General features: G+C 55.0%; 7 protein-coding genes across 7 annotated transcripts; 1 reads left to right on the top strand and 6 right to left on the bottom strand.

The window, feature by feature from the left end:
- Positions 1 to 2,331: 2,331 nt before the first annotated feature.
- On the top strand, positions 2,332 to 3,836 carry GMORB2_3036 (uncharacterized protein; the record flags this gene model as incomplete). Its single annotated transcript, XM_035465012.1, is given in 4 exon segments — positions 2,332 to 2,463; positions 2,980 to 3,452; positions 3,504 to 3,792; positions 3,807 to 3,836. The coding sequence occupies 4 exon segments, from the start codon at positions 2,332 to 2,334 to the stop codon at positions 3,834 to 3,836; spliced, it is 924 nt and encodes a 307-aa protein (XP_035319250.1).
- Positions 3,837 to 4,957: 1,121 nt separating this feature from the next.
- GMORB2_3035 (Endonuclease/Exonuclease/phosphatase family) lies at positions 4,958 to 6,037 on the bottom strand (the record flags this gene model as incomplete). The annotated part of the gene is made up of 3 exons (XM_035465011.1): positions 4,958 to 5,090; positions 5,167 to 5,445; positions 5,577 to 6,037. The coding sequence occupies 3 exons, from the start codon at positions 6,035 to 6,037 to the stop codon at positions 4,958 to 4,960; spliced, it is 873 nt and encodes a 290-aa protein (XP_035319249.1).
- A 1,364-nt stretch (positions 6,038 to 7,401) lies between these two features.
- Positions 7,402 to 9,168, bottom strand: GMORB2_3034 (uncharacterized protein; the record flags this gene model as incomplete). Its single annotated transcript, XM_035465010.1, has 2 exons — positions 7,402 to 8,643; positions 8,725 to 9,168. 2 exons carry the CDS (start codon positions 9,166 to 9,168, stop codon positions 7,402 to 7,404), a joined length of 1,686 nt encoding a protein of 561 aa, XP_035319248.1.
- An 882-nt stretch (positions 9,169 to 10,050) lies between these two features.
- Positions 10,051 to 12,062, bottom strand: GMORB2_3033 (chromatin assembly factor 1 subunit A; the record flags this gene model as incomplete). The annotated part of the gene is made up of 2 exons (XM_035465009.1): positions 10,051 to 10,291; positions 10,576 to 12,062. The coding sequence occupies 2 exons, from the start codon at positions 12,060 to 12,062 to the stop codon at positions 10,051 to 10,053; spliced, it is 1,728 nt and encodes a 575-aa protein (XP_035319247.1).
- A 1,633-nt stretch (positions 12,063 to 13,695) lies between these two features.
- Positions 13,696 to 14,826, bottom strand: GMORB2_3032 (uncharacterized protein; the record flags this gene model as incomplete). The annotated part of the gene is made up of 1 exon (XM_035465008.1): positions 13,696 to 14,826. One exon carries the CDS (start codon positions 14,824 to 14,826, stop codon positions 13,696 to 13,698), a length of 1,131 nt encoding a protein of 376 aa, XP_035319246.1.
- A 6,368-nt stretch (positions 14,827 to 21,194) lies between these two features.
- GMORB2_3031 (Pfam:BB1) lies at positions 21,195 to 23,787 on the bottom strand (the record flags this gene model as incomplete). The annotated part of the gene is made up of 5 exons (XM_035465007.1): positions 21,195 to 21,957; positions 22,003 to 22,420; positions 22,476 to 23,000; positions 23,083 to 23,553; positions 23,754 to 23,787. 5 exons carry the CDS (start codon positions 23,785 to 23,787, stop codon positions 21,195 to 21,197), a joined length of 2,211 nt encoding a protein of 736 aa, XP_035319245.1.
- An 817-nt stretch (positions 23,788 to 24,604) lies between these two features.
- GMORB2_3030 (Dabb) lies at positions 24,605 to 25,030 on the bottom strand (the record flags this gene model as incomplete). The annotated part of the gene is made up of 2 exons (XM_035465006.1): positions 24,605 to 24,760; positions 24,854 to 25,030. The coding sequence occupies 2 exons, from the start codon at positions 25,028 to 25,030 to the stop codon at positions 24,605 to 24,607; spliced, it is 333 nt and encodes a 110-aa protein (XP_035319244.1).
- Positions 25,031 to 25,512: the final 482 nt, after the last annotated feature.

The raw sequence follows: 25,512 nt of genomic DNA, 5'->3' as shown, positions 1-25,512 counted from the left end.
CATTTTTCGCTCCCCCCCCCCCCTCATCTCTGCCGACGACGGTTGTCATGTCGGCTAAGCAGGGGTTACTGCCTCATAATCCCGGCAATCCTGAAAAGCTCTGTCGATCTACTACATCAACTCATCTGACTTATCTGATTCGGTATTGGCGTCACCGTCCGTCTGCTCTTGGTGCCAACGGATCCCAGCAGCAGAGTGGGGCCGGGGCGGAGCACCTCGGAGGGTTTGGCTTGTTAGTCCGTACGGAGTACGGAGCACTGTGTACAAGTTGTCTCAGTGTACGTACATACGCCGAGCAGAGCTACTGGGATGAGCTCAGCATCACGTGCTTTCAGAGCGGCACTTGATCGTTTATATCTCTGCTTCTTATGGGCTGCTCGATGACGAGGACGTTCCCGAGCGGAGCGCCGTCTCCAGCGAATCTCCCGGCACTGGCAGAGCTCCGAGTTTTTCTGCGCCGCTAGACTGTGCCTGCTAATACGACTTGGCTTGTCGTACTATGGGTACTAGTACTCCGTACTCGTAGTCCCTCTGACCTTTGACAGCATGCTGACCAAGCAACCTTGGCTCTTTCTGGCTCGATACCGGGGTCCATCACAGTAGTGGACAGGAGTCCATCGGCAAGGCGAACCCAACAGGGGGCGAAGAGGGAGGGGCCAAACTCCTGGCGCGACAGAAGGAGTGCTCGTACCTGTACTGCCTGGACTGAATGCGCGCTTGGTTGAGAATAGCCTATTCCCTCCCCTCTTGCCGATCGTAACATAAGAGCTTACCTCCATGCTGTGCGTTGTACAAGTTCGGTCTCGGTTCTTAATGTATGTACTGCCTGCCGACCTGCGAATTCTAGTATGTGGCTACGGTGAAAAAGTCTTCTTGTCAGCATCACCGCGACGTGAACGGCATAATGAGGGCCGCCCGGCTGATTGCTCCGTATACATGAACTGACATTATAAATGTCTCTGTATTCAGATTACCCGAGGCTTCTTGGGCTGTGACGGGAACTACTACCCCCACCAGCAAAGTCGGCCTGGGCCGCTGCCTAGTACGAAGCCGTCTTTTTACTCCCGCCGACTAGCATGAAGCCTGTCGTGGTCCGCTACCAACCTAATACCGCACAGAGTGCCGTCATTGCTACTTGCGTTGAGTTGGAGACTGATGGTTCCCCGATTTTTACATTCCGTACAAGTCATTCGAGTTGGTGAATGTTGACAGGTCATCCAAGATGACCCTTTCCCGTCCTGTCCTGGAAAATGGGGAGAGTTTCCCTTGGACTCCGTACCACGTATTGACCTGCATCTCTACCCCCAGATCTTACGTGGTTCTCATCGAGGTACGACGGGGGTTCCGCACGAAAGCGACCGAAATATTTTCGCTGCGAGATGAGTGACGACGTACTGCCGTCAAAAGTAAGGAAAGGGGGAGGGGGGGGGATATAGTATTACTCGTAGTAGAACTCAACCCCCGCCATGCGTCTCTCCTTTTCTTCTTCTACGCTCTCGAGTATGAGCCAGTCTTTCGTGGGAACCACAGCTAGTACGTAGTTATTACTATCGAGATGTACTGAAGAGAAACAGCCCCCCCCCCCCCCTGACATCGCGGACCATTTCCAACCAATGTACCGTTACCGAGAGCCCGGGCCACCTCTCCATGTCGCGCCATCCTGACAATGCATATTACGACGTACATGTAGCATCATGTACGAGCGTGGGTCATTCGAAGTCCTCGCCCACTTCTCCATACTCTGTGGTGCAGAGTAATAATACGTCCTGAGGAGCGTGGAAGATAAAAAAGTACCACTGCGGTTGCTTGTTCCTCCGTAGTCGTTTTCAATCCATGATCCATGCTCCGGGACTGAATTTCCTGTCCACTACTAATCTCCCCGGTGGTTGCTTGCATGTGAAAAGAACTCGTCTCCAGTTCTGATGCTATTGTACGGAATATCTATCTMYSCCMTYYMYYMCYYMSYCYYCTWYSKWWYKTASWYWTMYWCGKAYYKWMMMWMKACYMGYRSYWMYTGCGACTCCTTGAGATCCGTCCCAACTCTTTCCCCTGTTGCCTGGGTCCACTATTCTAATACTTACTACCGCTCGGACGGAGTAACACATCTCGACGAGTCACTCTGGACTGAAAACTAGGGTGGTGTTAAACCCCGGGCAAGCCTCGAGGTTAAAAGAAACAGGACTTCCTTCTTTGCCTAGCCACTGGTGACTCCGCTTCCCTCCATCCTGTTCTCCTCGCCAGAAGCGACTGCCGACGTATGCCGTACATCGATTCTTTCCCGGTTTTCAAGAGAGAGAACGCGATATACCTTCTCCTTCTCTATCCGAGAGAATGTCTTCCAGCTACCCAGGCGCTGCTCCGCCTCCCGCGGGCGTCACGCCGGATTTGGAAAACCCGACTGATGTCCTGCGAACCATCATCTTCGTCACCCAGGCATTGACCCTCGTATTCGTCACCTTCTTTGTAAGCTTGCGCATATACACAAAGGCTCGAATCATGAGGAGCCCCAGTACTCTTGACGACAGTGAGTCGACTACCCGTCTTCTCCGATACAACCTCGACCCGAGCTGACCGTGTCGCGTGCACAGTTGCAGCATATACCTCCTTCGTATGGCTTACTCCTGCAACTGAATCCCTCCCTCCCCTCCCCCTGCTCTCCGTGTCGGCCGAAGCTTACACAGCCGTCCTCTGATCAGGCTCTCATGGTTGGGTATTGCATCTCCGCCATCTTTGGTGAGTTCAAGATGCTATATGGCCAATGGCCTGGCAACGACCTGACTTGCCAGAAGGGTACATGCTGACATTCTTGAGTGTTGCAGCTGCGAAGTTTGGCGGCGGCTACAACATGTGGGATATCTCCGTTATGGACGCTCAAGGCTTCTTCAAGGTACGTTAGAGCCTCGACCCTTGCGGCATACCAGCCAAGCATTCTGCTAGGGAAACCGAAAGCGGGAGGATGAGACTGACGAGTAGACGTAGTCTTCTTACGCCGCCACCATCTTTTACGCTCCTATGGCCATGACGGTCAAGCTGTCGCTTCTCCTGATCATCATCCGGGTCTTTGGATCTGTCCACAAGAAGACTCTCATCGGTATATACGTCCTCGTCGGTATCATCGTGGCCTACTATACCACCGGCCTCTTCATCAAGATCTTCATCTGCTGGCCCATCTCGGCCTACTGGAAGGGCGAGACGCAGAAGTGCCTGGACCAGAGTGCCGTCATCACGGCCGACGCCATCATCAGTGTCGTCAGCGATCTGGCCATCCTCTTCCTCCCAACCCCGCTCACCTGGTCTTTGCAGATGCCCCTCAAGAGGCGTATGCGTATCATCGGCATGCTAGCCGGTGGTGGCGTTGCCACCGGCTTCAGCATCTACCGCCTGATCCTCATCGTCGACGATGGCAAGTCTGTCAACCAGAGCATCGTGTTTGCCAAGGTTATCCTGTCAGGGTAAGCCACGTCCCCCCCCCCCCCCCCCCCCCCCCCCCAAACCTGGTCTAGCCCCATCCAGTCTTCATCAGCTGCTGACGAGCTTCAAAGAAACGCCGAGGCTGGTATCGGCCTGATTTGCGCCTGTCTACCCGCCGCCAACGCCATGTTGACCAAGATCAGGGACCCCACATACTTCCTGGGTAATAGCCGGTCCCGCCATGATACCACGGGCAACCGTGGCGAGATCGTCATGACACGCTCTTTCCACATCAACACGTCGGATCGCGACACCAAGGATCCTGGCAACGACATCTACGATCTGGGCCAAGAGGAGGCCGTCCTCACATCCTCGGCCCAGGTGAACCCTCGCAGCAATGGGTCATGCTCCCCAAGTCGATCTGAATCTGTATATTAGGCGGAGAATCTTTGAGGGGGAGACATAGAAGCTTGCTAGAGCAACTCTACCATTCACTGTTTATTTATATCATGACCTGCATAATCAAGCCCGGCTTGTCCCCACCTTAACCGCTCTCTTTTCCGTCACTTTCCATTATGATACTCGTGACAAGGTCGCATTCGCTGACTACTGATTACGGGACGAACCACCGTTTCCCTTTGCATGTCTCCAGTATCTTCCATCCGCGCCACCGTCCCATGATCGTCTCCCGCACAGGACATGTCTTCACGTTTCACGGCAATCTGCGAGACTTCGGCGACAGACTTCTTGATATTGCGCTGCAGCTCAGACGGATAAGTCGAGAGCTAGCGGCGTGAAGGAGATGAGAAGGCAAGGGCACTAGTCATGACAGACGTGTCGAGCCACGCAGGTCTGGGAGGGCATGAAAGAGGAGGACCTGATGAGAAGTGATGAGAAGGGAGGGAGAGGAATAAGATTGATATATACTACGGGTATGCGGCTGACCTTGACACCCCCAGATAACCGTCACGTGCTGTGCAGACAGGGAACGATCAAGCTGATGACAACTCGTGGCTTCCCTGGGCTTGAAACGTGGTTTACCAGATGGCTTTGAGCTGTCCCTCCTGATAACAATGGTCAGTTTACAGACTTGATTTCCCAAGCATTCATGATCTAGACATCCGCGTATGAGCCACAGGGGAGCCCTACGGGACTAAATCTACACCGCGCTTCCTAGATGTACTGGTTTGGATACAAGACTTACAACGACTGAAACGTGTACCGGGGTTCTAATAGAGTAACTGATGCTGGGCGTTCGGGCTAGCCGGTCTCCCTTTATATGTACTCACTTACTCGCTAACGCTCTAGATGAACAATGTCGTCAGATGGCCGCTGCTATTGTTGGGAACACGTGCATGGTTATACGGCATGTTGAAATGAGAGCTCGACATGTCCCAACGCCACCGTCAACTAAGCATTGGGCTACGATGACAAGCGTCACGCTAATCGGATGACCAGGGCAAAGAAGAAGAAAAAAAACTTTGGCGAATATCCAGCCATATGCCATGTTGCTATATACGTACAAGCACCCACATCATTCCACTGCCTACGACGTCCAGGCGAAGTTGACGAGGAGTGGGTTGTGGTCAGACAAGATGTTACCGTCAGGTTGGACAAAGGTGGACGAGGCATAGGTGAAGGAAGTGGCATCGACGGTGACACCGCCTCCGGAGCGGAAGCTGGATATTCCACATCTGATTAGAACCGGCAAGATGGAAGGCAGATGGGGGACGGCACATCGACCACGGGACTTACAAGATCTTGTCGACAACCTCGCAGGTGTTGCTGGCGGCGGGGGTACCGCATGGATCGGCGGCAGCACCGGCCGTAGGGTACACGCCGTTGTTGATGAGCTGGACCCAGACGTCCTCGAAGCCGGCGTCGGTGTACTTGTCGATGCTGCGGGCAGCGTTTGTCCAGCGGTCGTTTGTGTCTCCGCCGATGATGACGGCGCGATCGGCCGAGTTGGCCTCGATGTAATCCAAGACCTGGTCGACACCGGCGGAGCGAGCCTCGGCATCGCCATTCTCGGAGCTGCAGTTATCTCATGTCAGTTCTTCCTTCCTTTCTTCTTCTCTTCTCTCCCTCTTCTTCCATTCATATTCTGACAATCAACCCAGATTTTACATCAAGAATGAGACGGGACATTTGTTATTCCAACTCACCCAGCATCGGCATGGAGGTTGTAGAAGTCAATCTCGATGTCCTCGATCTGCATGCGCATAAAGGTGAAGCCCTTGGGGGTCAGGCAGTCGCCCTCGTCGATGTCGCACTTGTCCCACTTGATGCGCTCGAAGCTGGACCAGCCGTAGTTGGCGACCGTGTTGAGCCCCGAGCCGAACGGGACGCCTCCGGACGTGGCGGTACGGTATGTGTGGTTGTCCGTCCTGTAGATGTAGGCGTGGTAGTTGAAGTCCTCCTGCATGTGGACTACGTCGAAGCCGCCCTCGGCCAGGTGCGTGCCGATGTAGCCGGCGTTGTCCTCCTTGTCGCCGGGTACCTCGTTGCTGTTGAGGATCTCGGGCAGGCCGGCCACGTTGAGGGTCAGAAAGTCAAATGTGCCCGATGAGGCCCGGGCGATGCCGGCCAGTAACGAGGCGGCGGGGAGGTAGCGAAGAATGGCCATTGTGTGTTGACGTGTTGGAACAGAGTGATGAGACGTCTTGCTTAGACTGGATTGAAATTGTTCTTCTTCTTCTTCTTGTAAATCGATTGTCTAAAACTCCTTTACCTTTCACTCTTCCCTGAATGCAAGGGGGGGGGGGATTGCAAGCGATTTTATATCATCGCGGCGATCAAGAGAAAACACGCATCACCCCCCCTCTCCCCCCCTCCTTCTCCCTCCTCTGCCGCCCCCACTTCATGAACCCGTGGCTATGAACGAAACGAGCTGGCCTTATCATCTATAGCCAAGGCTGAGATCCCAGCTTCCCTAATAGGCTTATATCCCTTCTTCCCCTACCGTGCGGAGCGGGGGGCAAGAAACTTGCATGAACCGAGGAAAACACGACGACGGTTTGATTCGCCAATGGCTTCACGTATCAGAGGATTCCTAGATCACTGGAGTCACCTGTCAGGGACAAACCCGATATAGGTGCATAATCTAGAACTGTTGCTACTGCTCTCCTCTACGAATCGTGATGGCATCGGTTCCTGCTTGCGCGCTGTACCGATACAGGAACGGAAACCATGCTATCTCATTGCTAAGCTGATAAGTTGATGTCGTGCCGGGTGATAATGTAGGACTACGGAGCACTCTTGCGAGTGGGTGGGTAAACAAGTCTGGTGCATAACATAATATTATAATCTCCCAAAGCTTGCGAAGACGACCTCATCTCTCTGCCGCTTCGTCCCCACCCCCATCCCCGGTTATTCCAAGCCCCGGTGCGGTGAACGGCGTCGGCATCGTATATGTATCACCATGGGCAGACGAATCTGTAACGATATAAGGGAACCACAAAATGTCTTGCCATTTGCGCACACGCTGCCTATTCCGCGTTTGGTAGCTCGGCTATGGCGGTGCCGTTTTCAATTATACCCGCCCGGCGCAGATATGAGAAAGATGCTGAACAAGGGCAACAAGGCCGCGCTGCGCCATATAATACCAAGGTCATGTGCTTAAATATTGATTGATATATAATATTATTATTACATACATTGCCCCGAGATCCCTGCTTCCATGTCCTTCTTCCAAATCATAGTCGTACATTGAATGTGATGATAAAACATCACCCTATGCCTCTTGCATAATATGCATCGTCGCTAGTCAAATAATGCCATTCAAAAGAAGAGAACACCGAGCGGTACCGAACCCCATCGAGCGCTATGCGATGCACGTCAAATCAGCTGGCATCGCATGTCTCTCCAACTTTGGGTGTGTAGGAATGCACTCCCTCTATGCAGTCGTATGTCGTTTCTTTTCATCTTCTCCGCGTCCTGCCCTGTCTGGCCGACACGTGGCGCAGATCACTCGTGATGTTCGGGTGACGTTTACCGTAGCATGTAGGACAAGTCGGGCAGGCTATCGATGACCTTGGCGACGGTCTCCTCGGCATCGTGGTACGAGTCGGCGTCGTCTGCTATTTCCGTCGTCCCGGCAGGTGAGTTGGATGTTGTGAGAGACACGGCGCCTGAAGATATCGGCTCTGGAGCATCATCGTCGTAACCAGCCGATGCGGATGCAGCCTTGGATGGTGCCTCCTCGTCCCACTGCCAGGCAGACTCGTCAAGCACGGAAGCCTCGATAGATGGCACCGACACCGGCACCGACGCCGGCACCGGCACCGGGTCCGTGTCTCTTGGCGACGTCGGCGCATCGAACGCTGACCCCACGTGCTCCTCCTCCTCCTTCTCCTCATCCACATGCGTCCTGGTCTCCGATCCTTCAGCAGTCTCGGGCTGCGTCCAGGCGTCAAATGCAGCCGCGGCGTTTGCTGGGCCGTCTACTGCGGGAGAAGAGACCATCTCACCCCAGTCGTCTTCGTCATCTCCGTCGTCGTCTCGCCGAGGAGCTGCGGCAGGCTTCTCTGGCGGTGATGGCGGTGGGATCATCCTGAGAGAGGGCAGGAAAGCCGATGCAGGTCTCTCCCTCGGCTCGTCGGCAAGAGGCGACGGCGTCTTTGAGGAGTGCCCGATGACAGAGTGCGGTCGCCCCGCCGCCGCCGCTGCCGCCGCCGCCGAACCTTGCTTGCTGCTGGACCTCTGCAGCAGCAGCTTGCCGATCTCGACCTGCGGTGCCGACGAGTCCCAGTTGAACATGGCGGCGCCGACGGTGCCGTCCTGCCTGCCCTTGGCGCCGCCGCCCAGCACGGTGCGGCCGGCGATGCTGTCCTCCTCCATCCAGCGCCTGACGGTCTTGAGTGTCGTCTTGCGCACGGCCGAGGAATGCGCCCAGTCTATGCGCACGTAGTGGTCGTCGTCCAGGCCGAGGTTGTGCTTGCGCATCGTGCCGAAGCGTGATAGACGCTGCCACGCCCTGCGCTCCGAGCCGGTGCCGAACCCGTCGGCCGTGGTCTTGTCGGCCAAGACTTCCGGGACGGCGGCGGAGGTGACGTCTGTGTCTGACGCGAGCGGGAAGAGCTCGTCCAGCGCAGACGGCGGTGTCTCCGTCGTCGCCGTCGCCGTCGTCGCCGCCCCGACGAGCTCCTGCCTCTCGGAGTCGTCCCGCAGAGCTGCTGCAGCTGAGACGGGGGGGGTCCGCTCTGCTATGCCGTCGTGCGCGTCCACCTTGTCCTGCACCGCGGATACATGTCTCGCCGGCGTGGGTGGTGCGACGGGCAGCGACGTCTCTGGTGTTTCGGGCCGGGTCGGTACCGTCTCGACGGCCATCGGCGGCCGCTCCCCTTCCGCTTCGGAGATTTCGTCGCCGTCGTGTGTAGGTAGGCTGGCGTCGGCGAGGGCGAGGTTCACACTCGACCCATCCCACCCGGCCGGAGACGCAGCCGTCGTGACCGGTCTTAGCTCCGGACTCCGTCCCCATCCAGGACTGCTACTCGCATCGTTCCACCGGTCCCACGTGTCATCGGCGCCGCTGTTATCCGTGCCGCTCGGCCAGAGACGTGTGGTGCGTGGTTGCAGTCCGTCCGCGGCGTCATCGTCGTGGGACTCTGGGTTGATTGTGTCGTCAATGTCGGAGATGCCAATCGCCGATAGGGGTAACGTCGTAGGCGGCGGCGGTGGTGGCACGACGTTTATCTGCAGTGCTGGCTGTGCATTGTCGTCAGTGATAGCCCACGGGGAACCCCAGGGATCTTGCATCCCGACCGCATATCGCGATGGGTGTCTTGCGTGTGATGTGTTGTGTGTGAGGGCGTTGTAGGGGTAGGGTACGGACAGACAGTGCGAGTGCTCGGTGTGTTAAGAGGGTCAATTGGAGAGAAAAAGAAGAAGAGAGAAAAAAACGTCGGAGCGTTGGTCTTGGCCGGGGCTCCGTAATATTATTACCCGGTATAGATGGAGTGTGCATAATAGGAAATTGCTGATAATAATACATCATACATTATAGTACACGGGAATTCAGAGGTCTCGTATCTCATTATTCGCCTTCCTTTCTTTTTCAACTCTCTCCTCTCCCTTGTGGGGTTGGCTTTGTATTGAGATTCGCATGGCTTCTATTGCTCTCCATTCATTGCCACCAACACACCAGCATGGTTGGATAGATGAAGAGCCAGAGTGTCGACCAGAATGACCCGGGTCTTCTGAATATACATCTACGACCTATGCATGCTGCGAGTACGAGTCATACATGTAAGAGAATGGCCGATTGGTAATTACTTATATCTCCGGATAAGAAGTCAGGACTGTTGTCCAACAGCACGTGTACGGATGTTGGAAAATATCATCACCGAATAAGCAGATAGAGGAACGCATATAATCATATCTACTATAGAACCGACATTCTCGATATCCCTCGATAACACGCAGACATGCCTATCAAGGTTGTGAATATAATGAATAGAATAATGAATAAGATATCAAAACGCCATCGCTTCATGTTTCATATCATATCCCCCCCCCCCCTCCCTAAAGGAAAAAACCTCCCAATCCCTGCTTCACTTGTCTGAACAAGAAAAGGCAAAATCTACCGAACAGAGTATTTACTACGCCAAAACATACAAAGACGTCACCTCGTTCGTCAAGTCATGTAGAAATCTCGTGTCCCGACTTCAATGACCACTCCTTGAGCCTTCCAGTTCCCTTCTTCTCGGCAATCTGCTCAATCGTATTCTTCACCTCGGTCCGGGACGCATTGTCCCTGAACTTCTGAAAGATGAAATCGATGATGCCAATCTTCGACAAGGTCCTGTTGTCGACAATGGCCCTCTTCACGTCGTCGAGGATCTCGGCTTTGACCATCTTCGTCGGTGTCGCCGCACCGTCGCTGGCGTTACCACCCAAGGCTGCAAACGCATTTGCTGGTGCTGCCGGCGCTGGTGGCGGCGCCATGTTGGATGTGCTGTTGGCGGCGTTGCTGTTTGCCGCCTTGGGCTCCGGTTCCCAGTATGCGCCTGACCAGGGATCTAGACCTTGTCGATTGTCGTATTCTGTCGTCACCGTCAGTCGCCCGCCTCGTGAACCATCAGAAGAGTTTGTGGGGGGGGGGGGGGAAGGAGAGGAATAAGAGAGATAAACACACCTAGCATCATCTCCATCTTGTGATTATACACAATCTCGTTGGGCCCCTTCCGATTCTCATCCTCAAAGCAGATGCCCGTGCAGTCTGGCTCCATGGCATTCATCATCGCGCGCCCGGCGTGGCCCAGATCCTCGGAGTCGTCCAAGAACCCATCCATGTCGTCTTCGTCGTCAATCTCCTCCTCGTCATCGTCGACGTCCAGATCCTCGCCTTCTTCCTCCTGCCACTCCGCCTCCGAGTCATAGTCGTACTCGACAGGCATGCTGCGGCCCGTCGGCCGCCTCGCCAGTCTCCTCATGTGTGCCTTACCCAGGGCAAAGGGCTTCAGCGTCACGGTGCCGTAGTAAGGGGGGCGGACGTCCTCGGAGAAGCATATGACCTTGACGGGGATCCTGGCCAGCTTCTTGCGGGCAACCTGCATGGCCTTTCCGGCCGGCTCGGTGGTGCCAGAATTACTCTGCAGATGCTTATAGGCCTCTTCCATGATGTTCTTGACGGGGTGGTGTAGCTTGCCCCTCGGAGGCAGACCGCGTGACAGGGATAGGAGATCGATGGGGTCGAATGGGGCGGACTCGTCGTGTGTGCGTTCGCCGCCAATGTACTCGTCCAGAGATGATGACCTGATGCCGTCCGCGTCGGTTGCTGGCGGGACCCACGTCGTATGATCCTTGACGAAGAAGGGCTGGAACATCCTGCGGTAGATGACACCTCCACAGGGTGCTGTCGAGTCTGCTGTCGAGGTTCCGTTGTCCTTCTTCGGCGATGCCGTCTGGATGGTCACCACGGACGACTTCTTGGGCGATTGCTGAGGCTTGAAGAAGAAGTTGTTGAGCTTGGGCTGGAGACGCTCTTTTCTGACCCTGGCCTCCTCCATCGCTCGCTGCTCCTCCTCCTTCTTGCGTTTCTTCTTCTCGCGATCCTGCGCCTTGGCCCGGTCCTCTTCTTCCTTCTTCTTGCGCTTCTCCTCACGTTCCTTTTCCCGTGCTTGTCGTTCTTCCTCCTTCTCCTTCTTCTTCTCGGCCGCCTCCTTTTCGCGCTCCTCGCGATCTTTGGCACGGGCCTGTCTCTCGTCTTCCTTTGCCTTCTTCTTTTCCGCCGCTTCCGCCGGTGTGAGGCGCTTCTTCCTTGGACGCTGCGCGGTGGCTGCGGCCGTTGCCGTCGCCGTTTCCGACAATGTGCGCTCCGCCACCACGTCCGCAGCTGTCTCTTGTTCGCCGGGCTGGGGTTCCATCGGCGTGTGCGGCGAGGATGCCTCGTGTGCGGGTGTGCCTTTGGTCGGGGAAGGTGATGCCTGAGGTGTTGGGTCGAGGTGTGCGGTTGATGGTGCAAGGGCTGAGTTGGGTGTCAATTCGGAGGACATCATCATCTCGTCACGGTCGTGCGTCGTATACTCACGTGCTTCTAGGGACGCATTTGACGGCAGCATCGCGCCACCCCCAGATTTCGCGTCCAGCGCGTACTCCTCATGACAGCGTTTCCGACCGGCCGAATCCGACTCTCGGATGTTTGAGGACATCTCTGCCAGGGGTGGAACCTCCTTCATCGGCACGCCCTCTATCGGGTGAATGATGAGTCCTGGTCGTGGCACCCCGTCGCCGTGTGGGCGGTGATGAGAGATGAATCTTCTCCGACCGGGGGGGTCGGTCAATTAAGTTGCTGCACGATCAGACGGGTGAGAAGTCGCAGCAGAGTTTATTAGCCCCGAAATGGCACATCGAACAGGTTGGTCCGAAGATACGAAGACTATCTTCCGTGGAGGATTGTGGCGGTACAGGGCTTGTCGATCCAAGTCATGCGCGGTATCCAGGGAGTGGATGGCGAGAGTTGAGATGACGGAGTCGTGGACATTGGGCGGAGGAGAGGAGAAAGCGTCGACCATGACGCCTAGACGCGTGCAACCGCGTTAATTTGGCGTAACCAATCTGGCGGTCGCGCCCACAGTTTAGAAGACCTCTAGACTCGTGCGCCACATGCGTGCGCCTGCAAGACGTGGCTTGCTCGCCCTGCCCGTACGGCGTGTCTACAGTGAGAACCCCCACCGTTAAGGCCGGTGTGACCCGCCCCCGGGCCCATACGTAGTGGCTTGGCCCTCGTCACTGCTGTGGCCGCGCCAGTACGGCGTACAATGCATTGTCTGTAGGCTATATCATAGCGGCTCATCATTACTAAGGGAGGTGGACACCAGTGGCAGTGCAGCAGTTGGGCTGGTCCTGGCGCAGGAACACAGACCTCGGACCCGTTGGACCCTTATTACAGTCTCGTATAACGACATGACCCTGACGATGCCAAGTCCTTAAGCCGACAGAAAGAAGGAGAGGGACCTGACGCCAGCCGGATGGCGACAATGCGCCGTGACGCAGATCTGTCGGTCCACTACCCAAGAATCGGACGGAAATGTTTTGCCGCAAACGGGCGGAGTAGGGAAAGGAAGGGATGTGATGGGGAGGAAAGGACCTTCCGAGAGCGTAGATGGACGTCCACCGGTTCCTCCTTATCCTTCCGAGCCACCAGCACTCAAGACATACGGGGGGATACGAGATCGGCGGGCGCTTAATCCGACATGCAGCGTCACAGACATGGGTATCTTCAACACCGGGACGCATGAATCAGGAGAGAAGCTCGTATATTGATATTTCTTGTCTTTGCTCTGCTCATAGAGTAAGTTGGTAGTAGTATCGACCCGCACCCGTGTCCAGCAACATTTGATGGGGGTCATCATTATCCTGACATGTAGACCGCATGTCCCTCTGTTATCTCCAAAGTAATTACCACAGATGGCAGCCGGGCTAGCAAGGTGCTGAGAGAGATACGTGCAGTCGACGTACACGTACACCCCTCTCGGGCCATGGTGAGTCCCGCTGCGACTGGTCTACCTGTCGTGCCAGCAGAAATAGAAGTCAAACAAGGGCGGAGAAGAAGTGAGAGATCAAAGATTGACTGGGAAAAACAGATAACGCCACCCAATGCCTCTCTGAGCAAGGAAAAATTGATGGAGAACAGGTGACAAAAACGAGTGTCCTAGAGAATAGGCCCAATGCTCCGAGGGTTGTTGTTGTTGTTGTTGTTGTTGTTGTTGTTGTTGTTGTTGTTGTGTGTTGTTGTGTGTGTGCATGTGCATGTGTATGTGTATATGTGAAATGGGTTGCCGCTCAGTCGGGGTTGGCAATGTAGAGACGCTGGGAGGTAAGCGTAGCGGTCCTCTCATCGACACTGCCGCGTCGTCTGAGCTCCTCGGGATTCTTGACGCTCTTCTCGCGCGTGAGAGCCGAGTGGAGGAGCGAGTTGCTCGCCAGTCGGGGCGCACCGCCCAGCTCGGCCACGTTGTCGGCCTTCTCGCCATCGCTGTTGGCGCTGTGGGTGCTGCGGGTCTCGCTCCTCGACGCGGCCACGGCCACGGCGTCCTCGTCGACGAACTGGCCCGGGCCGTGGAGCTGAGCCTGGCTGTCGGACATGCTGCCGGGGCGCGAGGGGGTGTCGGCCCAGCGCTGGCTGTTGCGGGACGTCATGCTGCCGTGGCCGCCCGAGGTGCGGTAGCTGTTGTTGGGACCGGAGCCGCTGACGCCGCGCATGCCGCTGGCCTGGCTGCTGCGGCTGCTGCCGGTGCTGCGATGCTGCAGGCGCGACGCGGAGGGGAGGTTGCTCTCGTCGTCGCTGCTCTCGGCCTCGACCTCGGTGGCGCTGAGGCGGAGGGGCACGCCGCCGACGCCGACGTGGTTCTCGCCGGGGGTGAGGCCGACGACGGGCGACTTGCCGTGGTGGCGGATCTTGGCGGCCACCTTGCCGGTGGCGCTGATGCCGGTGTTGCTGCGGCTCCCGGGCTTGAGGGAGGCGCGGGACCGGCCGCCCGACACCTCCTGGTTGGCGCGCTGGCGGGCGGCGCGCTGCTGGGCCGCCAGGCGGGGGTCCTCGTACTGGGCGCGGTCGCACCACACGGTGGCCTTCTGCTTGCGGAGCAGGGCGACGTAGCCCGAGGGTTGGGGGGAGCCGCCGGAGCGGCTGGACGTGGATCGGCGGAGGTCCGAGACGGACGAGTTGCGGTACGCGGCCGGAGGGGGGATGCTGGACGCGGTGCTGAAGGTGTTTACGGAGGGGGAGCGGCGCGACTGCGGGTTGAAGTGCTGGGGGTGGGCGAGGTGGTTCTGCGATGGGGAGACGCCGTGCGCTGCGCCGACGCCGCCCGAGGGATTGCTGTACACTGCGGAATGGCGAGAGGAGCTGGTGGGACGGCCGTAGACGTTGGCCTGGTCAACAGGTTTTCGTCGTATGGCCGGTTCGAGCATGGCGGGCAGAGACGCGCAATGACAGCCCTCTGGCCAAGCTCGGCGGGTGGCGGGTGGGTTGGGTGCTGTATCGCTTAGCGGTCTGCGAGGGAAGAGTGGGAGAGGATGAGGTTTTGTTGGTTGGGCGAGATATGGAGGGAAAAGAAAAAAGAAGAAAAAAAAGAAGAAAAAAAAGTGAGTTGATTATATATGCAAGGTTGTTGATCAACTAGCACGGTTGGGCTGTTGATGGTGCAAGGGACATGACCTGAGGCAACGCGAGAGGGGCACGGCAACGAATGGGGAGGGGGGGCAGTCGGGAGATTCGATGAGGGTGGTTAATCGTACGAGAAGAGAGAGGGCGTACAGGAAGGAATGGCGACGCACGCCGTCCAGGGTGGTTTATTCTGGAGGTGGAAGGAAGGTAGACAGGAGAGAAGAGAGTACGAGAGAGATGGAGGAGGGGAGGGGAGGATGCGAGGGAGGAAATAAAGAAAATGGAGGAGAGGGAGAGAAAGGAAAGCGGTGGTGAGACTTCTCCGGGTCCAACGTTGCAACGAATGGGGCCTGGCCAAGGTACGGATGGGCACAGGTATTAGGTTCTTTTTTTTCTTTCTTCTTCCTCTTTCCCTCCCCCCCCCCCCGGTTCACTGCTAGTAAGGTACTGACTACGGAGTAGTACGAGTACAGCTCGCAGTGACGAATATGTACGAGTACCCCGTGGAGACAGATCCCATGGCATGGCCCCCAGTTACGGGTTACGGGTACGAGGTGCGCGTGCCATCAGGCGGGGGGGGGAGGGGGTGCGATATAGGTACAGGCCTGGGCTACTATGGATGACAGGGTGCACGTGCTCTGTATGTACTCGTACAGGTGCGACGATGCTGCGAGTGCGCTGTAGCAGTGCGCTGCCATTCTGCCGCCCACCTGCCCGGCCCTTACAGAGAGCACTGAACGTATTGACGGTGATACATCTCCTGTGTAATCTGCACTACCACCAGCAGTAGATAGATAGCCTCACCACTCATCACTACCTGATCCGCACTGCTCGTACGGTAGAGAGTGCACTAAGAATCACTACGGCACAGCTGACAGCTGGTACGCTGCCAACTGGCAAACAACCCGCGCAGTTCCAGATGGCGCCAACTGGCGTCGGTATTATTCCATGGACCGTAGATGGGCGCCTCTAGTGGCTGGAGGTGGGTACATGACCCGCTATAAACCAAGCCGCTAAAACGACTTGCTTGCCTTGCCAGGGCTAATGGCAAATGGCAATCCATGGCGGCTACTTGTCTAGCCACCCCCCAGCTGAAGGTGCGGCGAGTCGGCGACTGGAGTCTGAGGGACATCGACTGAGTACTAACCTACGAGTACGGAGTAATATTACATCACGGGTTATAGCGTCATAGTAATAAATGTTAATGTATGCAGCCTACAGAGTAATGCTCGTGCACAGCAATAGGTTGCCAGACCATGTGCCGGGATGAACCAATCAGATGATGCACAGCAGAGCTCATAACCACGAGTTTGTTTGATGTAATGTTCCGTCAAGAAGCTCTAAGCTATCACGAGTAGCGCCGGACAGGCCATCAACAGACCATATGTTGGTGCGTGTGTGCGTGCGTGCGTGCGTGCGTGCGTGCGTGCGTGTGTCTTCGCATCTTCTTGGCCGACGCACCGTTTGCTTGCTTGCTTGCTTGCTTGTTTTTTTCCTGATTTTTTTTTCTCCACGAGAAAACTTTATTTCTCGCTCTCCCGCCCTCTGATGTTCATCTACCGGTGGAGGACGCAGAGGCAGAGACAGACAGAATGCCCGATGGGAGAAGGGCGAAGGGAGGAGGGGGCGGGTGGACGGGAACCAGCTCCACCACCAATGCACGTCTCGCTCACAGGCATCGCATGTCAGACAGGCAGAGAGAGGGAGAGCCTCCGTTTGACCCTTACGAAAACGGCCATGGTACAATCCTCCCAGCATCTCTGCAGGTTGGAGTTGGTATATGCACGGCCATGCGAACGCAGAGTCACGGATTCCCCCGACTCGTACGACGACGTAGCATCACCAACAATGGTCGTGCACAGCATGGAGAAGGACGCGATCACGTTGCAGCACGGTAGCATTGTAGGCGGGGAGGAGGGCCGATTACGGGATGAGAAAGAGAAGGAAGAGAAGGAAGGAAGAGAAGGAAGGAGAAGAAGAGTGCCGTGCGGCATTATCACCGCACTTTCCATGTATAACAGCTGATGACTAGGTGGGATTTATTGCTGCGGGCATGATATCAACTCAGTCCTAAATGGCGCTGGGCTGGTCTGTCGCTTTTTTTTTTTTTTTTTTTTTTTTTCATTCGTCCCATTCTTCTTCTATTTCGTGCTATACATGTAATATGGAGTAGAGCTCCAATTATTCCCGCTGCGTGGTGCTAAGTGCCATCTTTAACGAGAAGGGAAAGTGCGAGTAGGTAGTAATTAGTCATACGGTAGTATTACTGTATGGTTGTTATTATTATTACGATTTTATCTTACTATATGGCAATAGTGTTATAACGACGTAATTCCTAGTAGGGGAAGGAGCAAACCTTGCTTTGCTGGCTGGCGCCTTCCCCAATTCTACTGCCGAGAATTAGTCGTCGTCATTCTTAAAGAGGATGATGGGATGAATGAGAGAGAGAGTGGGAGAGAGAGCGAATGAGAGAGAGAGAGCGAGAGAGAGCGCGCGCGCGCGCGAGAGAGAGAGAGAGAGAGAGAGGGATGGAATAGAATTATATTAGTAAGAGAGAGAGAGAGAAAATAGGAGGGAAAAAAAACCAAAAAACCAACACTCATCAACACAAACTCAGCACCAGACACGATAATTGATACTCTGATCGCGTGTATAATAAAAATAATACAGCATGCTTAACGCTCGTACGACTTTTCTTCTTTCTATTCGACGCCTGCTGTTATTACTACGTACAAGTACATGTCCTTTCGCACGTGCATTGTCACTCTGTCTTGGCCTTTTCTTAGCGTTTTGCCTTTTTTTTTTTCTTCTCTTTTTTTTCTTCTCTTTTTTTTCTTCTCTTTTTTTTCTTCTCTTCTTTTTTTCTTTCCCTTCAAATCCACCCCTACCACACCCCCCCCCCCCCCCCCCCCCCCCCCCCCCCCCCCCCGGCCACCCGTTGGCATCCGAGTCTTTCCATTACCACTGGTAATACATGCATGTATTGGGAGTACAGCTACTACCGTAATACTACGGAATACGGAGCAGTCGAATACCTCGCTACTCGTGATATCGGCACGTGCAGGTTACAGAGCAGCAGTATTATCACCAAGTTTCCAGATGTCGATGCAACAACGCGGAATGATATGCACTTCTTCTCCATCCCCGCAGTGCGATGCATGTACATACATGTACTATGCCGCTACTCCTGATACTTCTGCACGCCGCAACCTCCTCCGACCCACCCAAGAGCAAGGGCTTCCTCCTTTTCACCCCATGCGGAATCACCCGTGCGTGCCAGGGCCACTCTAAACAGTGAACGTTGACTTGGGAGTTTTACAAACATCGAGGAGCTCAACAATCCGGCCCAACCCTAGCGTATGGCTGTTGTCGTAGCTATCGTCCCGAGCTGACTCTCGATCATCAATGGTCTTTTTAGAATATTTTATTTATGTTAAATTTTTTTTTTTAGAAAAAAAAATCCGATTCACCCATCTCGACCTGCGTCATGAAAGTTGGGCTCTTCTCTCCCTCCCACCCGAATATCACTATATAACTCCGTACTCACGTCGCAGTGACGCTCTACGTGTACGTCTCTCTCTTTCCCGTCCGGTGCTGCCGCTAGAGTCGACTGCTTGTGCTCCGTATACTCTGTGCTCTGTAACCTGTACCATGTACTATTACATATCACTACAACTAAACATACACACACACACATTCTGCATATCAGTACTTACTTATATTTGATAGTCGATATTTCCTCGTTTTCATTAATTCCATCCCCCCCCCCCCTTTCTTAAGCACAAAAGCGTGCACAGAGCAGCAGAAACAAACGATCCCGGTAATCCTGCCCTGTCCTGTACTGCTCCATCACCTGCATAATGGGCCCGGAGTCCCCGTATTTTCCTAGTCATGAAATCGAGATCGTCCATTGTTACTCCGTACGGAAGCATGAGTCATTCGGGCTCAGTTCAATCCAATTCGATTCAACGGCCCTTCCAGATGTACACAGAGCAATTGAACCAGAAGAGACGGTTCAACCCTAACTGACGACGCACAAGAGCCTCAAGGGATCGGATATGGGATCATTACCATCCACGTCGGCCGCGTGTACGCAACCTCGGAGGCCAACCCGATCAACCCGATCAACCAGATCAGGACGATCAGGACGAACTCGAAGGGAACGGCCGGCCGCCATCATCAGCGTTCTAGGCCTGGCCCAGCGCCAGCCCATCGGCACACGTAACGCGGCCCGCACGGATCGAGATCAGGCCGCGACACCACAAGACGTCGTGGTGTATTATGCCCTACAGCTGCGACGACTAAGGTCAATAGCCTAGTCGCGTACAGATTACGTCGTACGAGTATTGTGTGTGACATCGACAGACACCGATGCGTGTACGTGTAGTGCAGCCATGCGTAATCTGTAGGAGTGACAATCATCATCATCATCATCATCATTACTGTTACAGACGTTAGTAGTGTAGCTACGCACCGCTCGTACAGGAGGGGTAATATTGATCTGTACACATGTACGGCTCAGTTACCCGTACACCTTCACCCGGTGCTGACAAGCTCTCCAGAGCCCAGAGCTCTTTGCATTCGACAGAGTCCACCAACTTGGCATCCATCTCGTGCACCCGCACATGCAACCGATCAGTTGCGTCAGCAAGAGAGACAGCAAGGCAAGGAGGGCTGTGCCGTCCCGGGGCCATGTGCCGTCCGGGCCGTGTACCTTTCAGGGGAAGTCTGGGCTTGCCATCATGGTAGCCAGGTTCGTCCACTCGATGTCTGATGCGTCGTCGGCCCGTCGTCCTAGTCGGCTGTCTTTTCCCGACGGACCGGTCTTGTACGTGGTCATCATACTCGGCACACTCTCCGTACTAGGCAGGCGTCGATGCAACTTATAGATGTAGGAGACCGACCGCGCGCCACGTCCCACGTACTAATTCATACCCGCTTCGGTCAACTCGTCGGTCACGGTCTAGTCAGGCCCAGGAGGAGGAATCGTAACCTGCAGTGACATTGGCCATCTTGTCCAACTACATTCCGTCAACCTGTAATAAATACTACGGCCATCCTATCGATCATATCATGTTCCCCTCGTCTAGGCCGCCATAATCTCTACACGCCAAGAGGGTTTTCTTCTTTTTTTTTTTTCCAATTTGTGTTAACGGGCACGGCCCTGATCTGTCTCTCTTTTTTCAATCTTGGCAAACTACTTCTGATAATGCTCTTCTTTCTTCCCGCCTTGGTTGCACCACACCACCATCACCACCATCCATCCATCTCTCCGTCTAACCCAGCCAGTCATCGACATCTGCTATCGAGTGCACACTCCCAACACCAGTATGCTGACTATCTGGAAACGGTCTCTGCCACGTTTTGGCATTTTCATGAATCATCGATATGGTAAGGACGACCCTGATACCCGGAAGCCATAGACGAACAAATCACGATTCCGCGCGCGAGGCATCCTTGAGAGGACTGGCTGCCAGTAGTCCCTTCTTTTTACTCTCGACCTCATGCATTTGACAACATTCTCAGACAATGCACCTCTCTGACTGACAGCAGCACATGTACAAACACACACACAACAGGTAGGGAGCATCATCTCCGACAACTGGACCGACATCATCGTCCTGCCCCTACCCCAGATCCTAACGTCATTCCTGTCTCCTACCCCTGTCAATCTGACGTCCTCACCTGAAGTTGCGCCAGACGTAATATATGCAATAGCTGCTTGATATTAAGACGGATGAGCTGTCCCCCCTTCAAGGCGCCTTTTTTTTCTCTCTTCTTCTTTTCCTCCCAAGACTCTGATCTCGATCCCTCCTACCCGCACCCCCCTTCCCCCTTCCCTTCTTGTCTAGTCCCAAGAAGTAAAATCCGCCGTGTTCTCTTACTGGGTACAACCGGCTCTGAGCGCATAAAAATACGTCACAGGCATCCCCCCCCCCCCCCCCCCCCTATTACCCTATGGTAGCCAGCGGGTGGAATCTATATGAGGACACGAGAGACCAAATATGCAATATCGAGAAGTGCATTAACTTGTTACCGAATTCCATATACATGTATTACCTGTAACTCCATTTCGTATCTGCTTCTCAGGACGAGGTCTGTACGTCATTCCGCAGGTTGGGTTCCGCTCGACTAGTAGTAGATTGATCAGATCGGGGTTCGTGTGAAGCTGCTATTCCATCTCTAGATCAAAGCCGCAGAGGAGATCCGGAAAGAACAAGTCATCCCCCATAGGTGGAGCTTCACACCGGTCCGAAGCCAGGTCGGAAAACGGGGCGATTCCGAACCCGCCATATTGATGATGTGGATCGATAGTAGACTGCGCAGCCGTGCCGCTCGGAGGTTCAAGGTCAAAGCTCCTCATGATGTCGTCAATGTCAAGGTCCGACATGATGGCGTCAATGTCAAGCTCCGGCGAATCGTGCGCCACGTCCGACGCGAGCGTAGCCGTCTGACCATGGCCTCGGTCGTCACTGGTGGACAGCAGTGGCTCCGTCCGCGGCGGCGCCTGTGGACCGTCGGCTCCCGTCTCCGGCATCTTGCTGTTGGGCGCTCCTCCCAAGTGCACCCCCATCCGGGCCGCGAGCCCCCGTAGGATCCTGAGCGTCCTCTCCGGCGCGCGACCAAACATCTTCTGCCCACGCAGCGTGTCCAGACACGTCCCCAGGCGCTCGTGTGCTGGCGAGCCGGGGGCCGACTGGGCCGCCATGCGCACGTGTATCGTGGCACTGACGTACGCCGCATACGAGATGGAGTAGGGCGTCGTGTCGGTGCCGAAGTGCTGCCTGTACAGCTGCAAGGTGCGGTGGGTGTCGATGGCCGCCGAGGCGCAGTGGGCAAAGGCCTGGCGGGCTGCCGACTCGGATACGGCGCCGAGGTGCCCTCCTGAGACGAAGGGACGGTAAAGCAGAATCATCAACGCATCGTACATGGCCCTTCGTAGCTGTCAGTCATTGGAGCAAGGGGAATCACGAGGATACCTGCTCGGTAGGGTTGAAACTTGCATCAGGGACAGGGTGTGCGGGAGGATCGTCGACGCGGTGGGATCCTCCAGCCGAATTAGTAGATGGACGGGCATACCGGACTTCCACCGCTTCAGCTGGGCGTGGAGAGCCTCCGCAGAGGCCATCAGCTCGTGCGCTGCTGGCTTGGGCATCGCCTCGGCGTACAGGGACAGCATGCGGTCGGTGATGATGCTCAGCCTGCACTGCTGCTCAAACGTCGATAGGCTGTACGAGGGACGGCTGAGCTGCTGCTCCGTCGGGAACCTCGAGCGTCCGCTGGCGTGGAACGGCTCGAGCTCCTGGTACTCGTCCAGGAATCTGATGGGGACGCAGCTGTCCGTCTCGCGCAGACGCGGAGGGTGACCCAGGTAGATGCTCTGGACCTTGTCCATGGCTGATAGCGCAAGGTCAGCAGAAACTTGCCAAGTCCGTCCGGGGCAATCACATACAAAACGCCGCCCAGAACACCCTTCTGCGAATCTCGGTCTCCTCCCAGCCGGTCCTCCTCCTCGGCCTGAAGACGGTGCTCTCGGTGTGCATGCCCAGGTCTATCATCATGTTGATCGAGAGGCCCATGTAATGCCATGACAAGCTGCTCTCGTCGCACCACGTGAAGAGGGCATCAGACATGACCAGCAGGGCCTGGATGGTCGTCACGTCGCTCTTGAAGACCGTACCGGGACGGAGAAGGATTTCGTCAAACCTGCGGCGAAAGCGCTGGCCACGGGGCTCATCGTGGCCAATCTCCGCCGTTTTCTGTGACCCGGAGAACAGCATGGCGTTGAGGAGCAGCTTGGAGAAATACCGCCCACCGTCCGCCGTGGACATGTCCCGCATGAAGGCAGGGCGGTAGACGATGGAGCCCGCATATGTCTGGCTGTCCCAGAACTTGGCCAGCGTCTTGGTTCCCGCATCGGCGTTTAGGCCTTCAAAGTCGAGCTTGCCTTGCGCGGCGTGGATGGGCTCGAGTTGACCTTTGTCGCGTCAGGAGCCGAAACACAAGTCCTCTCCTGCACGCCACACATGCTTGGATGCACCGGATTGGAGCGGACTCACGCTGCTTGGTTGCCTGAGTCAGCAACTGATTCTTGATGAGCTCTTCGTCGTTGCCGCCTACACCCCCAGGGTGTTTGTCAGTTGAGGATAGTTCCGGTGGTCGGCACGGAGGATGGTGGCCGTCGTCAGCATCGTCACGGCGGACAGGCGGGCGGCACGGGGTTCCGGAGGGCCAGGGCGCCGAAGCCAGGGACGCAGATGAGTGGGCATCGTCATTCTCATCGTCAGACAGCCATGAATCATCTCGTCGCGTTGGTAACTGGGGTGGGATGCTATCTGATGACTGTCGGTGCTGCCGCTGCTGCCGCTGCTGTCGCTCATCCAGCATCCCCCGGAGACGCGAGTTCTCCGCTTCGAGATGACGGATCCGGGCGTTAGATGGCCTGATGGGTTCACCTCTGCCGTTAACCAGGCTATTGAACAAGGGAGTGAAGCGGGCCGGAAGGGGTATCCAGATGTGTACCTTGCCCGCTGGACTCTATCAACGTATGCGCACTGAATGTTCCGCGTCTCGCAGGTTTTGCATATAGGCTTTGCACCATCACATCTCAGCTGTTTCATGTTTTGTTTTGATGAATTTGATACCTCGGAGTCAGCGATCACCTCAGACGCGGATGCCCGAGTTGCGAGGTTTTCGTTCAGGCTTACCTTGCGCCTCTGGCAAAACTCACACGCTATCCTGGTTCTCGCTCCTGGCGCTGGCATTGTGGTGTGTACGGATGTCTATGTTCTTTCTAGAGATCTTCTTGCTATGCCGCGCGAATTGCCATTGTAACATACATACAAATGCTCACGGGGGGTGGAAACGATGAAGTGTTGCCAGAGTCAGGTCGGAGCTTGCCGCGTAGTGTACGCCAGACCACATGTATTATAGGATTATGAATCATTGTTACATGCCACAGTGCGGGTACAAAAGCGTAAGCCCGTCGGCTGATAAAGTCGTGATGCGATTTGCGGATAAATGACTAATCGCTCAGCTACGTTGTCAAACTACATGGGCTCTTTACGGTATTGCGGCAGTTGTTCGTGGCATTGGTATATTTGGTATAGGAAGTAGTTGGGTGTACATGGAAGCAGTGGCGGTTCCTATACCGCAAACATTTGACGTCGTTGTTGCCATATCAAATTCATCCGATTCAAGAAAAAAGAGAAGAGAGTAAGAGACCGAGGGGGGGAGAGGACGCATATGTTACTTGAGCTTCACCTACATGTTCCTCGATAGAATATTGCACGCCGTTTATCATGTATCACACCACATAGGTGATTGTCGTAAATAGTTGAGGGCGTATCGTATACTGGATGTACGCATGCAAGACATGTAGCTAGCTACGCCTATACACAGCGCACGATGATGTTGGATGCACCTTCTCGGCCTATAGTGATGATACTATGTCTCTTGTCAACTATCCTGGACAACTGCATGCACTGATTCCCCCCTCGAATTCCTCAACGTTAAACCATAGCGTACATGATGATGAGCTCTCGCTGTCATCTCAGATCATTTTCCATATACATGAGATATTCAGAAAACACCATCGGTGAAGTCTACGACGATGACCTTGGAGATGAGCTCTCCGATGACCTTTTCGAATGCGCTGTGGGCAGGGTCTCTAGACATGTAGTAATCGCGATCCTCAGTAGAGCTGAACTCTAGAACAAACCCGTGAGTAATTCCGTCCTATTGCCGGCGAGGAGAGAGAGGAACAAGAGAAGATAGAGTAAGTGCGTGCGCATGAAGCTACGTCGAGTACATTCGAGGAAGTGTTCATACCTGGAGTCCTGCTTCGGAGTGGTCTTTTCCTGCCTTGAGAGAGAGGAGATACGGAGAGTTGGATGTAGGATGGATGCATTGGTTTCTCAGCTCGACGAAGCGAGCGCAAGCGTCCTTGATCTTGTCGGCGTCGGTATCGGCCTTGAACTGGAGGAACACTGTGTGGAAGAGGGTCATGGTTGCGGCCTGTATTGAATGGTTGGAGGTGGCGATATACAAGTAGTCAGACGAAGTTGCTAGTGGGACGGAGATGATGAGAATGTTGAGTGAAACATCCTGAGAGAAGGATAAGCATGTTTCTTTTTGAGGAAGAACGAAAGTTATATCACGGTGTAAGGTGGAACAACCCTCCATGGATCTGTAATAGTGATACTATGGAGAAGGTTGTGATGAACTCTCTTGTCGGTGACATGTACGTGCAGTGTGACGATAAATGTCAGCTTGTTTCATACTCTAGATTGCTTCCGCGCTAACCTGTCAGCTGTCCCCGTCACTAATAGAACGATAGGAACGTTTTATATTATGCCACCGTGTTGCTATGCATGCATGTAGTCCACTTTGACTCTCCCGTCTCTAGAGGCTTGTAGAATACTACCCTCCCTGATGCAGACACTTGTATGTGACATTATACTTGAAATCATCATGTAAGAAAACGAGAG

This window comes from Geosmithia morbida (genome assembly GCF_012550715.1).
Source record: "Geosmithia morbida isolate 1262 chromosome Unknown scaffold_15, whole genome shotgun sequence".
Lineage (NCBI taxonomy): Eukaryota > Fungi > Ascomycota > Sordariomycetes > Hypocreales > Bionectriaceae > Geosmithia > Geosmithia morbida.
Note: the sequence above shows the minus strand (reverse complement) of the source record. Positions and strands in the feature narration are given on the sequence as shown.